Genomic DNA, 14,409 nt, shown 5'->3' on the forward strand with positions numbered 1-14,409 from the left:
TGGGGCTGAATTTGAAAACACGCATTTCAACTCATGGTAGATTACTTTTGATTATGCCCAAACCAACCATAGATGTGGGGAAACTTACAGTATTTTAAAGTGGACATTCTAGAATCTGAATATGTATAAAGAATTTCACTCTATCTCTTACTAAGTGATCTTAAGCAAAGTTCACATTTTAACTATGATTTGATTAAAAGGCTGTTATTATATGTTAAACAAACAATATATAAAGACAGATTTTTGCCAGGCACTAGTAACTCATACTTGAAATCCTAGCATCTCAGGGGGCTGAGATCAGAGGGTAAAAGTTTTAAGCCTGCAAGAGCAGGAAAGTCTGTTGGAGTCTTATCTCTAGTTATTTACACATGCACACAGAAAAGATGGAAGTGGCTCACGGTAGAGCGCTTGCCCTGAGCAAAAAAGTTCAGGGAAGACACCAGGCCCTGAGTTCAAGCCCCAGGACTGTCAAAGAGAGGGGGGGAGAGAGAGAGAAAGAGAGAGAGAGAGAGAGAGAGAGAGAGAGAGAGAGGGAGGAAGGAAGGAAGGAAGGAAGGAAGGAAGGAAGGAAGGAAGGAAGGAAGGAAGGAAGGAAGGAAGGAAGGAAGATTTTTCTCAAAATAAATAGTTACAATTAAAGACATATCCATAAGATTGTTTTAAATAGCAATATTGTCTTTTTTCTTTTTTTGGGGGGGGGGAGGGGCTCCGGTCATGGGGCCTGAACTCTGGGTCTGGGCGCTGTCCCTCAACTCTTCAGCTCAAGGCTAGCACTCTACCACTTGAGCCACAGCGCCACTTCTGGCTTTTTTTTCTTTTTGCTTATGTGGTGCTGAGGAATCGAACCCAGGGCCTCATGCATGCAAGGCAAGTGAATAGCAATATTTTCTATTGCACTTAAAATAGTTGATAGGAATTTTTCATATTTACAAGCTCACCTGTTGTATAAAGCAATAGAAGCCATTAGATAAATTAAAACCTAGACTGGAATTACTTCTATCAGACCCAGGATAGGATACACAAGTTTTTCAGGCTTTTTGAAGAATCTTCATGTTCACACACATTTTTTTACAATTATGGTCGACAGCAATTGTCCTAATGCATTTTAGATGCAAACATAAGCATTTGAAACTGCCAAATCCCGCAGGCCTTGATTCCTTCCAACTTTAGTTTTTCACTGCTGTTATTGTTCAAGTTATTGATTAGAAATTTAGACACACATTAGCACCAAAAAGAAGTATACTCTGTCAGGAAGCTTTTGTGCTGAGGATTTAAAGGAAGAAAGAAACAGAGATGCATCATAGTTAAGGGTTTTTGTGTTTGTTTTTAATCAAGTAAGCATGCTGGATGTGATGAGGGTGTGTGGAAGCTTAATTCCACATTAGTCATAGATTCGTGTTTGCTATGATGCTGAGTCGAGGCAGATATTAGAAGTCTCATGCAGAATGAAAAGGTAACACTGCTTATGATATAAGCAGGCAGGCTCTGCTCCTGCCCATTCCTCTGTGTGAATTCGCTGGCTGAGCTGGATCCATAGGTGTGGTGTTCTCTTCTGGGTGGTGGGTGTTCCCTCTGCTGCTCAAGGTCTTTGTTGAAGTCACAGCCTTAGCTGTCTTTTCTTACAAGGTAAAGATCTATTCATGGGTCATACGCAGTGCGAGGTGTAAATTCATTTGCCCTCCTGACAGCAGCTCTGCAGCAAGGGCTGGCCCTCAGAATCACGTGGCCACCCCTGCTTCATGCTGCCCCGTGGTAGCACAGCGATCCAGAGCTCAGGCTCTCAGCTCCCTTCTGAAACGGAATCTTGGTGGCTCAGGAAGAGGCCAGTGGCCTGCATGGGTTGTTTCTGCATACTATTTAGTGAACGTCAGCTGTGCGTGTGACTCTGCGTTAACTCCTACAGCCCCACTCCTCTCTAAACATTGTGTTCAAGCAGTTTTACAAGGGGTTACCATTCAACACGTCGGTTTATTCACACAACACAAGAAAATGATCAGTGTCATCCTTCACCCTTCCTCGTCCTCCCAGCCTCACCCCTACCCCTACTGTACTAGCTGCGCAGACCTGCTCTCTTGCTGAAATTCTACCCAACTTCTACGACACCTCTGAGGTCCTGTGCCCAAGCGTTCAGAGCAGCCTCGGACTCTGCCTCTGTTTCCTCCCCGCTGAAATGGTTTGATTGGTTTTAGGTTTCCTTTGCGTGGCTCACAGTACCACGCCAGACGGTAAAGGCTGGTTGAACTGACCTAGGAAATACCGGCCCCAGAGGCCAGACTGCGCCTCACCAGCAGCAGGCGCGCATAGAGCACACTCTCACACGGGCGTCCTGAGTACAGCTGCTCATCTTTCCAGTTCCAGAAAACTAGAGGGCATGACGGGAGTCCTAAGAGGTTTTCAGAAAAAAAAAACCTCAAAATTCAAAGGTGTATTACCATGATAACAGTGTCTTTCGTAATGGTTCAGTAAGAAAAAGCCAAATATTTTTCATCTCTTTAAAGCACTAGAGGACTATATAATCCTCATAAGTGTTCAAAAAGGGGCAAGTGTTGGTTATTTAGGAAAATCATTTGTATAGATGGTACAGCACACACACACACACACACACACACACACTGCCATTAACTGTAGGATGTATTATTGCCAGGATACTTTCAATTTCCTTTGTACTGTTAAAGAATTGAAATCAATATCCTTATTTAGATGATTCTAATGGTCTTCAGTAAGTCTATCATAATTAAACAAGAGATTTTTTTTCTTACAAAGGAGAAAGACAAAAATTAAACACATGAAACAAACAAAAAACAAATACAGGCAACTCAACCAGAACCCAGAGCTTGTAGAGAAGCAGATTCGAGGTTTAGTGGAAATTATTTCCCATCAGACACTTTGGCTCCCTCAGCTGTCGGAGTAGCAGTCTTTAAAAGAAAGAAAAGTTTGTCTTTGAAAACAAGCTGTGTGTTAAATAATATGCAGATAATTGCAGCAGACAGAAAGTTACAGTAACTTTCATAAAAACTTCACACTTGCAAGGTGAGTTTTTATTATTTAAGTTTAATTGGAGTTCTCAAAAGTTACTTAAGAAAAAAAATGAATCAAGAAGACCTGTTCATTGTATTTATTCAGAAGAAAGATGGTTCCACAGTCTTATGCACATTTTGTAAACAGCGTCAGCGAACCTGCACACAAAAGGTTAAATGTTTGCAGGCCATTCCTTCTTTTGCCTCAAAGATCAGAGACAAATTACTATTTTTATTTTACATTCCCTTGATGAGGATAATGATAAACAGCTGCTACTTCAGTGCTTTGACTGCAGAGAATCCAATTGCAATCCTATAATTTAAACAAAAGGGAAAAAATACATAGTCATACACAGCATATATCCAGAAAAGAGCAAGAGAATTTGGTTAGGGCTGGGGTTAGAGAGAAGGGGAGATTTGCTGTCTGCAATTACTTGGTTAGAAAAAAATTCCATCTATATACATTTTCCCATTCATCTTGGCCATATAAGAGGAGGCAATTATGACTTCTTTCTCAAATCAAAAGAAATCAAATTTGCATTCTGAATTCTATGCTTCTCCATCCTGTCCACTGTATTACAAGAATAGTAAAGGTTTGCATGTGACTACATGTCTCCTGGTATTTCCATAACTTAAAGAGAATTTCAGACTGTTTGACAGATTTCTTAGGAATGCCTCTACTTTTTTTTTTTTTTTTTGGTCAGTCATGAACTCTGGGCCTGGGTGCTGTCCCTCAGCTCTTCAGCTCAAGACGAGCGCTCTACCACTTGAGCCACAGCACCACTTCTGGTTTTCTATGGGTTTAATGGAGATAGGAGTCTCACAGAGTTTCCTGCCCCGGGCTGGCTTTGAACCGTGATCCTCAGATCTCAGCCTCCTGAGAAGCTAGGATTACAGGCGTGAACCACAAACACCCAGCTGCCTCTACTTTTTTATGTGGAGTATTGAATTAATTTTTTTATTCATCTCAACAATTTGTCTACTAATTGATTCTAATTGTGAAAAGTGAAATCAATGCTTTTTGTACCTTTGATGCCAGCTCAAGCAGAAACATTTATGAGTCTGTCTCCTGAAAATAGCCAGGAAAAAAAAGGGACAAGCTGTAGGTGGATCTTAAGTTACACAGCACCAGTCTAGCAAGCTTGAGGCCCTGAGTTCAAACCCCAGTACTACCAAAATATATCATCATCATCATCATCATCATCATCTAGCTGGGCTGGGAATTGGGATTATCGGGGCTTTGCTAGTCGGGAAAATGCAAACAATATCATTGAAGAAAAAACTGAGCCTTTCCCCAAACCTCAGAAAGGAGAAAGCAGACAGACACCCAGCTATCACCAGTGTGTGCTGTCAAACAGTACCTGTGCACAGGTGGTTTCTTTTAATCTACATTCTCAGTCTCCAAGGAACATGGATTTAGGGGACCACAGTTTAGAAGATGAAACGATGATGCTCTGAAGAAGTCTGTCATGACCACATTCTCAGTGGGTGAGCCTGCTAGGAGTCTGTGTGTTGGCCTGGCCGCTGTAGAACCCAGCTTTAGCTCTCTCTAATGAGTTTATTGTTATATTTCCCTTCATGTTGACTTAGATATTGTAATAAGAATGATGTGGCTCTGAAGGGTGTTGGCACCTGTAATTTCAGGAACTTGTGTAAAGTGGATGAGGTTTCAGAGGCTGCTCCACTCACTTCCATGGAACCAGCGGGTAGAGTTAGAGCTCAGGTGGCAAGACACCTTTCCACTAGGTCAGGTGCAGCGACTGGCCAGGCGGGTGTGTATCGTCAGGTGTGAGGTGTGATCATTATCCTCTTTCTGAATGGAGAAACCCCAATTATACTACAACTGTAGCATTTCCTCCAGTCTTGTATGAATATATTTGAAAATATCAAGTGGATCTATTGTCAGAAATACAATAACGTGGGCATGGTTGTTGCTGGGAGAGACGTGACATGGCAGGACTGTGCTAATTCTGTGTGACAGGACAAAAGATGGGTGGAGCTGTGGAATGGGGAAACAGGTCTCCCTGCTGAAAAGGAGATCAGTGCTTTTGGAGAAGGGGTGGAAATGTGCACATACACACCCTCGTGCATCTTCCTCTTGGGAAGGAACCCCAAGGACTGGAACCCCAAATTCAGTCTTTTGGATGTAGGGCACCCACTAATGACACACTAGAGAAAAAGCATAATAGGGAAACCAACAAATTTCTGCCTCTGTGGAGGTGCAGAAATTAAAAACATCATTTAATCATATGAATCTAGTTTCCACACTAGCCCCTAAAGAGTAACAACCAGCTACTCATTGGAGAAAGAAAAGAAACATGGTTGGTTTTGTTTTGTTTTCTGCAAAAAGTTCTAGGAATTCTGATGCTCAAAAGATGATAAAGTCTTGGAAGTGGCGCTGTGGCTCAAGTGGTAGAGCGCTCGCCTTGAGCTGAAGAGTTCAGGGACAGCGCCCAGGCCCAGAGTTCAAGTCCCACCACCGACCAAAAAATAAAAGAGAGAGAAAGCATTACTTTAACAACAGAAAGCTTAAACAGTCTCTTATCCTGGTCTCAAATGATTGAGCTATGAAAGAATGAAAAAACACTTGTAATTTATATGCACCAGAAACCTGCACCTTGTGTTCAAACTCATTATGCCTACATGGCAAGCAAAAACTAAACTATTGAATTACAGAAGACTTCATTTAATTCTTCTTTTGTGACCCAAGCCCATTTGGAAGGAAGTGGAATGGGGAAGAACTATCATTTTGTTTCCTGTTGGAGCAGGACGATGTCTCAAGCACCCTGAACACTGTTAACTCTGAGGCATGAAGTCACACACTCACGACCGCAAAACTAACAGTTACCTTATTAAACCAAGACTATACCCAGTTAATACTTCAACGAGATATTTGCGAGTCAGAAGAGTCTGTATTTGAAGATTATACACTGCTAGCTTTGCTTTTGTTGATTTTGTAGTCTCTAAAGAAGGCCCTTCACACACTGACATTGTAGATCCAGGTATTTAGCCAAGAGGAGACTGGAGGGCTGGAAATCTGGCAGATCAAAGTGTGTACATTACCAAAGAAAAGTACTTTGTGCCCACGTTGGAAGCAATAAATTATTTCCCCTTTTACATTCATAATTAAACCTTTCCAAACACTAGAAACTAACCAGACCACTAACAATATCAACATCATGTTTTAGGCTTGGATGGTTCAGCCTGACTTGAAATGGAGACCAGTTGTTCTAAATTGACTTCGATGCCAAGCCAATAGGTCAGACCTTAATGATGATGATGCCATTTCAGCCCAGCCTCTGGGTGGATAAGCCAAAATTAATTAACTCAAGTCCTGTAGTATAGAAAGCAGATGCGTCTCTCCTGGTGCACAAATAAATTCTTTGTGGATCGCTGTGTTCTGTTTTATTCAAAGAATAGCAAGTTGGAAGTCACAATGGTTAAGTTTTTCACAATGGAGCCAGCGCTCAGCAGTGCTGACAGAAGCATGAATTTATGTAACAGATTCCAGCAAAGTGGGTGGAAGAATGAATCATCTTCTCTATCTCTTCTCTGGGCTCTAAGCCAGTCCTGGGAGATTTAGTTTTGAATCTGGGCTGACCCAAACACTGACCCAGCCCATAGCAGACCCACAAGTGCCAGGACAATGCCAGGCCACTTCTAACCCACAGAGTCCTGGGGACCCGTCCCGAGGCGTGCATCTGTGAGCAGCGTTTGGACTCAGCTCTCTGGCCAGTTCACAGATGGCTTACAATTCGCTTGCTCTCAGGAGGTCTGTCGTTAGCTGTACTGTGTATTGGTCATGCAACTCAACATTCGTTCAGAGTTAGAATACTTGCTTTTTTTGGGGGGGCGGGGGAGAGGTCTGGTCATGGGGCCTGAACTCTGGGCCTGGGCGCTGTCCCTCAGCTCTTCAGCTCAAGGCCAACGCTCTACCACTTGAGCCACAGCGCCACTTCCGTCTTTTTTCTTTTTGCTTATGTGGTGCTGAGGAATCGAACCCAGGACCTCATGCATGCAAGGCAAGCACTATACCACTGAGCCACCTTCCCAGCCCAGAATACTTGCTTTTTGCTAGAATGTGGAAGGCTTAAAAGTAGAATACAAACTGAAGGATTCTGACCTTTTCTTAGGTTTAACGGTGGACGTTAGGATGAAGATGTTGCCCTGGGATGGTATAAACCCCAATATGCCAAGCAGAAGTTGACCCGCGTGTGTATTAATTTTCCTTTTCTCCTTTGGAGTAAATGTGGGATAATCCACGTTCTGTTTGTTTCGTTTTGTTTTGCTCTGTTAGACCGAAAGCGATGAGAACGGTCAGGCAGAAAACTTCTCCATGGATCCACAGTTGGAGAGGCAAGTGGAGACCATCCGCAACCTGGTGGACTCCTACATGTCCATCATCAACAAGTGCATCCGAGACCTGATCCCCAAGACGATCATGCACCTAATGATCAATAACGTGAGTGCTTTATAAATCACTTCCTTTTCATTGCAACCCATCCTAGTTGAGAAATGGAGAACTTTTTCTTCCATTTATTGGTAATACTTTCTGGGTAACTGAAATAGCTATTGCCCAGGTTTATATTTTTCCCTTTACAAATGTGAGTTGGCGGACCAACGGGAGAGGACTTGCAGCTCTAGTACCGAGATGTTCTCCTGAGGGTTTTCTCATGGAAGGTTCTCATGACGGTTTTCCAGCCTGGGCAGGAAAGTCTGTGAGACTCTTATCTACATAAATCAGAAGAGGAGCTATGGCTCAAAATGATAGAGCACTAGCCTTGAATACAAGAGCTCAGGGACAGCACTTAGGCCCCGAGTTCAAACCCCACAACCAACAAAAAAAAAAAAAAAAAATATATATATATATATATATATATATGTATATATATATATATATATATATATATATATATATATTCATGGAATCACAAAACCAGCAAGAAAACTAAATAATCTGGCTAGGCCTGTGTACACCCACATATGCTATTATTTTTTATCTGCTTAAAATTAGGAAATGGTATTTTTTTTTCCTGGCAAAGGGCTTGTCACTTTAGTGCATTGGATTAGCTTTGCTTTTTAAAGGTCAGGATGATCTAACCAAAAATCTCCACATCTCCCGCTATACAGGTCATTGATACAATAAATGGTGTGCACACACTCTTCCTTTCTGATTATCTGGAGCAGTTCTGGATGTGTTGCTTACAGTGTGCGGTTCCTTTGGGTAATTAACTTTTTTAAGTACCAACAGTAATTAGAGACATTTATTTTTCAGATAAGAAGGCTGCAATGAGGTCTTTTGTACCAGGCTTTTTTAGATTTTGACAAGTGAGACATGGGGGCTTTTTATCCCCAGTTATTTCCTAAGAACATTTAAAAAAATTAAACCGATGATGCAAGCATTACTTGTAAGAAATCAAAATCATATGGTAAAGGTGTGAAAGAGCTCCGAACTAGAACTCAGGCAAAATGAGGATTTTTGAGCCTGGTTTGCTGCAGCGTCTGTGGACCTTGGGCCAGCCACTTATCCCTGTGTGTCTTTGTCCTCTGTGAGTACAACACGGATCGCAGTGAGCCTGTGCAACCGAACAGTTCATTCAGGAAGGCAGTATGTGGAAGTACTGTCGCATGTTGGAGTGTAAGAAATTGATATGGCTTCCTACTTAAGAAATTATAGCAAGATGCAGGTGGCTCGTGGTGCTACTCCTCAGTCGTCAGAAGGCTAAGAGGTCCCTAGGATCTCAGTTCACGGCCAGAAGAAGCAGCTGGAGACGTGGCTCCGGTGAGAGCACCAGCGGAGTAAGCCAGCCAAGCGACAGTCGCACGAGGCCCTCCGTAAACCCACACTGGAGAAAGCAAAAGCAAAGCATCCGTGGGGAGTTCTTCCTGGAGATTCATTTCAGGGTCTCTGGTTGCCTTTCTGGTCTCGTGTGAACCATCCTCTGATTTTCATGCACATTCCGTGCGTTTGGCTTTGAAGTGTAAACAGCAGGTCAGCAGTAGGTTGGCGGCGGGACCCCTGCCTGCTGTTAGGCTCGGTCAGTCAGCACACGGGGCACAGCTGGCCAGGCAGACAGGGTCACAGAGGCGAGGGCAAGCCATTCAGAGGCGGCTGAAGTTCTAAACAAATAGCCTCTGCATTTTTAAAATCACCCTCTTCACTTTGCTTACGTGAATTCAGGTTGTTTTGCTGTAGTATATCCAGGCACTTGCTTAGTTAAACATTTTCCTGATTAAGGATCATTTATCTTTTCACTGTTTCGCTGAGAGTCATTAGTACTGCCATCTGCGCAAACGCCGCTTAGCTCCGTGCCGTATTAAATCATCGGCACAGGAAGTGGTCCTTCCTGTGTATGACTGTGAGGCCTAGCTTGACACAAGTTATTTAAAGGAGAGGGAAAATCCTGCCGCAAGCCTACCCTACTTTTCACCTTCTCAAGAAAAACACACAAAGAAATGCTGGGGTAATTTCTCTCACTTGCTGTTTGCTTGCTTTTAATGGGACGACCTACCTCTGCTTACAGACTATTACCCCTGGAGGTAAAGATGCCTGATTGTCTTCCGAGACTTCCCATTAGTCATGAGAAAGGAAACAGCAATGAAGACCTGCTCTCCAGGGTCAAACTTTGGAGCAGAGACTCGTTAGCAACATAAATATATATATATATATATGTATCTGGAGATGCTGAATTCTCACAAAATGATCCTTGCCTCTATTTGAAACTTAACTTGTTTATACCTACCAGAAACTATGTTGACATACCTAGAGTGACTGCTTTTTTTGAGCATTGTGTGTGTGTGTGTGTGTGTGTGTATGTGTGTGTGTGAACTTGAACTCAGAGCTGTGCATTCTCACTTGGATTTTTCACTCAAGGATGGAACTCTACCACTTGAGTCACAACTGTACTTCTGGCTTTTTGGTGGTTAATTGGAGATAAGAGTCTCATGAACTTCTCTTGCCCAGGCTGGCTTTGAACCTTGATTCTTAGATCTCAGCCTCCTCAGTAGCTGTGAGCACAGGCATGAGCCACGAGCAAGTTCCCAGCCTGAGCACATTTTTTTCGCTCTACACAGAAAGGTAAAACGTTATATATATTCTACTTAATATATGAGATTCTGTATCTCTGAAAATAGCGATGTTTAAAAAAAAAGACACACGCTGACAGCATCTTGAAGCCCAGAATGCCTGGCCTCTTGGTTCTTTCCAGAAAGCCCGCAGGGCAGCTGCACAGGTGCTGGGGGTTGTTTTAGATGTGAGCTGAAGAGATCTCGCACGAGGACTTGCAGCCGAGTCTCAGCGAGAGAACCAGAGTCTGACTCCCAGGTCTTCACGTCCGCCCTGCGAGCCCAGCCTCTGTTGGAAGGCCGAGCCCTCGCACCGGTCAGCGCGTTCATGAATGGCGGTGGCCTGCCCTCTGTGCGAGGGGAACAGCGGCCCAGCTCCTGCGGAGGGCGCTCAGGCTGCTCCCCGGGCCCGGGTGTCGGTGGGCAATTTCCTTTGAAAGTTTACAGGAGGTGCCCTGGCACTGGGCCTCCACATGGAATCATTTAAGAGGTTTAAAGCCCGGCAATAAATGCCTGCCCCAGACATACTGTAAGCCTTTGTCTATTGAAACGCAGCAGCTGCTTCATGACTTAAACACGCCAGGTAAGGGCAGCACAAAGACATGGCGCCGTGCTGAGGACAGGCCGGGCTGAGCCACCGAGGACAGGCCGGGCACCATGGCTGACAGGCCGGGCGGAGCCGCTGAGGACAGGCCAGGCACCATGCTGAGGACAGGCCGGGCACCATGCTGAGGACAGGCCTGGCAGAGCCGCTGAGCACAGGCTGGGCACCATGCTGAGGACAGGCCGGGCACCATGGCTGACAGGCCGGGCGGAGCCGCTGAGCACAGGCCGGGCACCATGCTGAGGACAGGCCGGGCACCATGCTGAGGACAGGCCTGGCAGAGCCGCTGAGCACAGGCTGGGCACCATGCTGAGGACAGGCCGGGCCGAGCCGCCAAGGACAGGCCGGGCGCCATGCTGAGGACAGGCCGGGCACCATGCTGAGGACAGGCCGGGCGCCATGCTGAGGACAGGCCCAGCGAAGCCGCTGAGGACAGGCCGGGCACCATGGCTGACAGGCCGGGCGGAGCCGCTGAGGACAGGCCGGGCACCATGTTGAGGACAGGCCGGGCACCATGCTGAGGACAGGCCGGGCGCCATGCTGAGGACAGGCCCAGCGAAGCCGCTGAGGACAGGCCGGGCGCCATGTTGAGGACAGGCCGGGCGGAGCTCAGGCCGGGCAGAGCACAGGCCGGGCGGAGCCGCAGCGTGTCCTTCAAGATTGTAAACCGCGGGCGCACAAATAACACCGCATTTGGGTGGCGTCTCCCGCGTCGCTCCCCCGGACACAAGCTCCCACCAGACGTGCAGAAGAGCGGGATTCAGCCTTATTCTCAACATGCGGCGGGAATAGGCCAGAGTTCTGCCTGGACCAAGGGAGCAGCCATCTCCACGGGACCGAGCCTGGCAGAGGCTGGAAGACTCCAGTCAGCCTCCACTGGGGGCTCATACGGCCCACCCCACCCCGAGCATCGGCCCATCCACAGGCCTGGCTTTCCAGGGGGTTCATTTTACTTCAAGATTTAATTAGGGTTTGTTTAAATAGGAGAAACTGTTTTAAATCATATTCAGACCCAGGAAATATGAACTAGAATGTAAAAGCTTTTATGAATTCTTTTCAAAAGGCCAGCTATGAAAGCGAAAGCGAGGGCCGTTTCGCACTTGGAAAGGTGCTCCCCCCCCTCCCCCCCCCCCCCACACACACCTGCAGCCTGCTGCTCCTGGCCTTGGCACTGGGTGGAAAATGAGTACCATGTGTCCTGGCTTTCAGAGCTGATTGGAACTTTAATGTGAATGAAGTAAAGTGTTATTTTTAAATGTTGGTTATTTCCAGAGCTTTGTTCTGGTGTTGAGAACCGTAAGTCTGCTTTCCACGAGGTAGCAAGGCCGCGCTCTGCTCAAAACAAAAAAATCACAACCTACCGAGACCCCAAACTCCACTCCCCACACCAGGACTCCTCACCAAGTGAACCGGTCCCCAGTATGCTAATCTTAACTGACTCTGAACTTTGGAATCATACAGAGTGTGTGAGTGTGTGTGTGTGTGTGTGTGTGTGTGTGTGTGTGTGTGTGTGTGTGTGTGTGTGTGTGTCCTGGGGCTGGAACTTAGGGCCTAGACGCTGTTCCTGTGCTTTTTTTTGTTCAAGGCTAGTGCTCTACCACTTCAGCCACGGCTCCATTTCTGTTTTTAGTTGTGGTTTTGTCAATAGGAGATAAAGAGTCTTATGCACTTTCCTGCCTGGGCTGGCTTCAAATCATGATCCTCAGTTCTCAGCCTCCTGAGGAGCTAGTATTACTGATGTGAGCCATCGGCGCCCGGCTTCTGTCTAACTTTTGTCCAAGATGTGGTGTGTGAGTCCGCAGAGGTTCCTTTTAGAAGAGGGAAAACTTCTGTCACCAGCAGAAGTGAACCCCCGTGAGGAGAGGGGTGTAAATAGAGACAAGAGAATGACAGGGTCTCCATGCGACCGTTCTAAGCAAGCGCCCTCCCCTGCCCTGAGCAGAGCCTTCCCAGGAAGCGGTTTTTGTACATGTCCCGCGAATGGGAGGTCATGGTGGTCCGTGTTGTCTTTCCCACCTAACACAGACTATAAGTCCTGCTCTCGCTAGCAACTAAACTTGAAACCCTGCAAAAATGTCTGTTCTCTTTGTGAAGATGTGAACATGGTCTCCGTCCTAACAAAGGAGGCCCAGGATCTGAACAGATTGCAGGCTGCTAGAGAAGGGTTAAAGCAGGAATGAGGGAAACATGTGGTGGAACATTTTTAATGACCTCACATTCCTTTACACTGAGCCGTGTGACACGGCGCGGTAATTCCTGTTTATCTAGCCGGGAGAGTTTGAGTTGGAATGAGGTTTTGTGTGTGAGAATTTCTGTGAACCCTACAAAGAAAGTATAGGTTATAAGGTGTTATAATGAAAAGCACAAATGCCGCTCCAGATCACCCATCTACGTAAGTGTAATTAGTTCATCGTGTTCTACAAGGGGTCCACTTGGCCTCTCTTGAGTCTTGATGCACAAGTGTCTGGAGACTCCCTCCTGTCCTCCTCACCCCAGCTCTGCTCCAGACTCCAGGGCAGATCACAGAACCAGGCTAGCAGGAGGAAAAAGAGTATAAAACTTGGCTGAAGTGCAGAATTAAATGTTAACCTATGCTCTGTGTGTGAATAACGTAACTTGATAGCTGCTCTGCCCACTTAGGTTAACCTTGTACATACAGAAAACAATCAATAGGTGGCTTTGCCTGAGCACTAGCTGTATGCTAGGAATCTTTTACTCATTCTTAATCCTGCAGCTTCTGCCACCATCCCTATTTTAGAACGAACCCGAGCTCCAAAGCTTAGTGAATGTTTGAGGTAGGATGCAAAGCCCGACCTGGGTCTCTGCAAGCCTGTGGCTCAGCCCTCATGGGCTAGAGCCCTGCTCTCTTATGCTCATTTTATGACATTGCCAGAGGTGGGCATAATGTGTACAACCTTGGGATGTAGAAGACTGAAGGCAGATCATTGATTGCAATGATAAAATAGCCCTTCATTTTATTGCATGGTTTGACATTTGCTTCTCCATGCAGATTGGTTTTACATTTGCATTTAATAGATCCTAAGTGATACTCCAGCAAGATGTAAAGCTCCAAAATTGTTCAACCCAACATATGGTCAATGCCAGGAAAATTGTCTGAGTTTTAAGTTACGCCATGTATCCAAGTGCAGACATCCACCCAACAATGGAAGGTCTGAGCAGATGTCCAGGCCCCCTGAGTACCTGCAAATGTGCTTAGAAGTGAGTTCTCAAGTTTAGCCCTAGAGCTAAACTACACGTAACTCTTTTTGTTTGCCATTAGATTTTCTATTCTCCCACTCTCCCAAATGCGAGTGCTTGAGGCACCTTCGATTGCTCCTTCCTCCCTTACCTTCTCATTCAGGCTGCGCTGAACCTGCTGATTTTTCCTTTGTAATGTAATTTATATGTATCCGCTGTAAGATTAAGCTCTTCCCATGTCATGACTAATAGCCTTTTAATGAACTTGTCTCTTCCACTCGGGCAATTCTGCTTTCAAACGCAGATTAATTTTCCCAGAAATTCTCCTATTGTCTCACTCACTTGCTTTTCCAAAGCCTGCGATTGTGCTCCATTGCCAAATGGATACGGTTCAAATTCTAGTCCTTAGCTTATTGGCCAAATTTATCTTCCACAACTATTAAACCTTTTACCCCATCAAACAGCTCCCAGAATAGACAGTGTATATTAGATTACTTCCACATTTAAATTACTCTTGGTTTACAA

At 45.4% G+C, this 14,409-nt stretch overlaps 1 protein-coding gene across 5 annotated transcripts in view; it reads left to right on the forward strand.

Moving 5' to 3' along the window:
- Dnm3 (dynamin 3) overlaps positions 1–14,409 on the forward strand; it is a 448,226-nt gene that overhangs the window by 403,116 nt on the left and 30,701 nt on the right. For all 5 annotated transcript variants that reach the window (XM_042674266.1, XM_042674267.1, XM_042674269.1 and 2 more), the window contains one exon: positions 7,315–7,479. In XM_042674266.1, the coding sequence (XP_042530200.1) occupies positions 7,315–7,479 (165 nt within the window). The remainder of the gene's footprint in view (positions 1–7,314; positions 7,480–14,409) is intronic.

Source organism: Dipodomys spectabilis, unplaced genomic scaffold (assembly GCF_019054845.1).
Source record: "Dipodomys spectabilis isolate Male_0828 unplaced genomic scaffold, ASM1905484v1 ptg000019l, whole genome shotgun sequence".
NCBI classification, from domain to species: Eukaryota; Metazoa; Chordata; class Mammalia; order Rodentia; family Heteromyidae; genus Dipodomys; species Dipodomys spectabilis.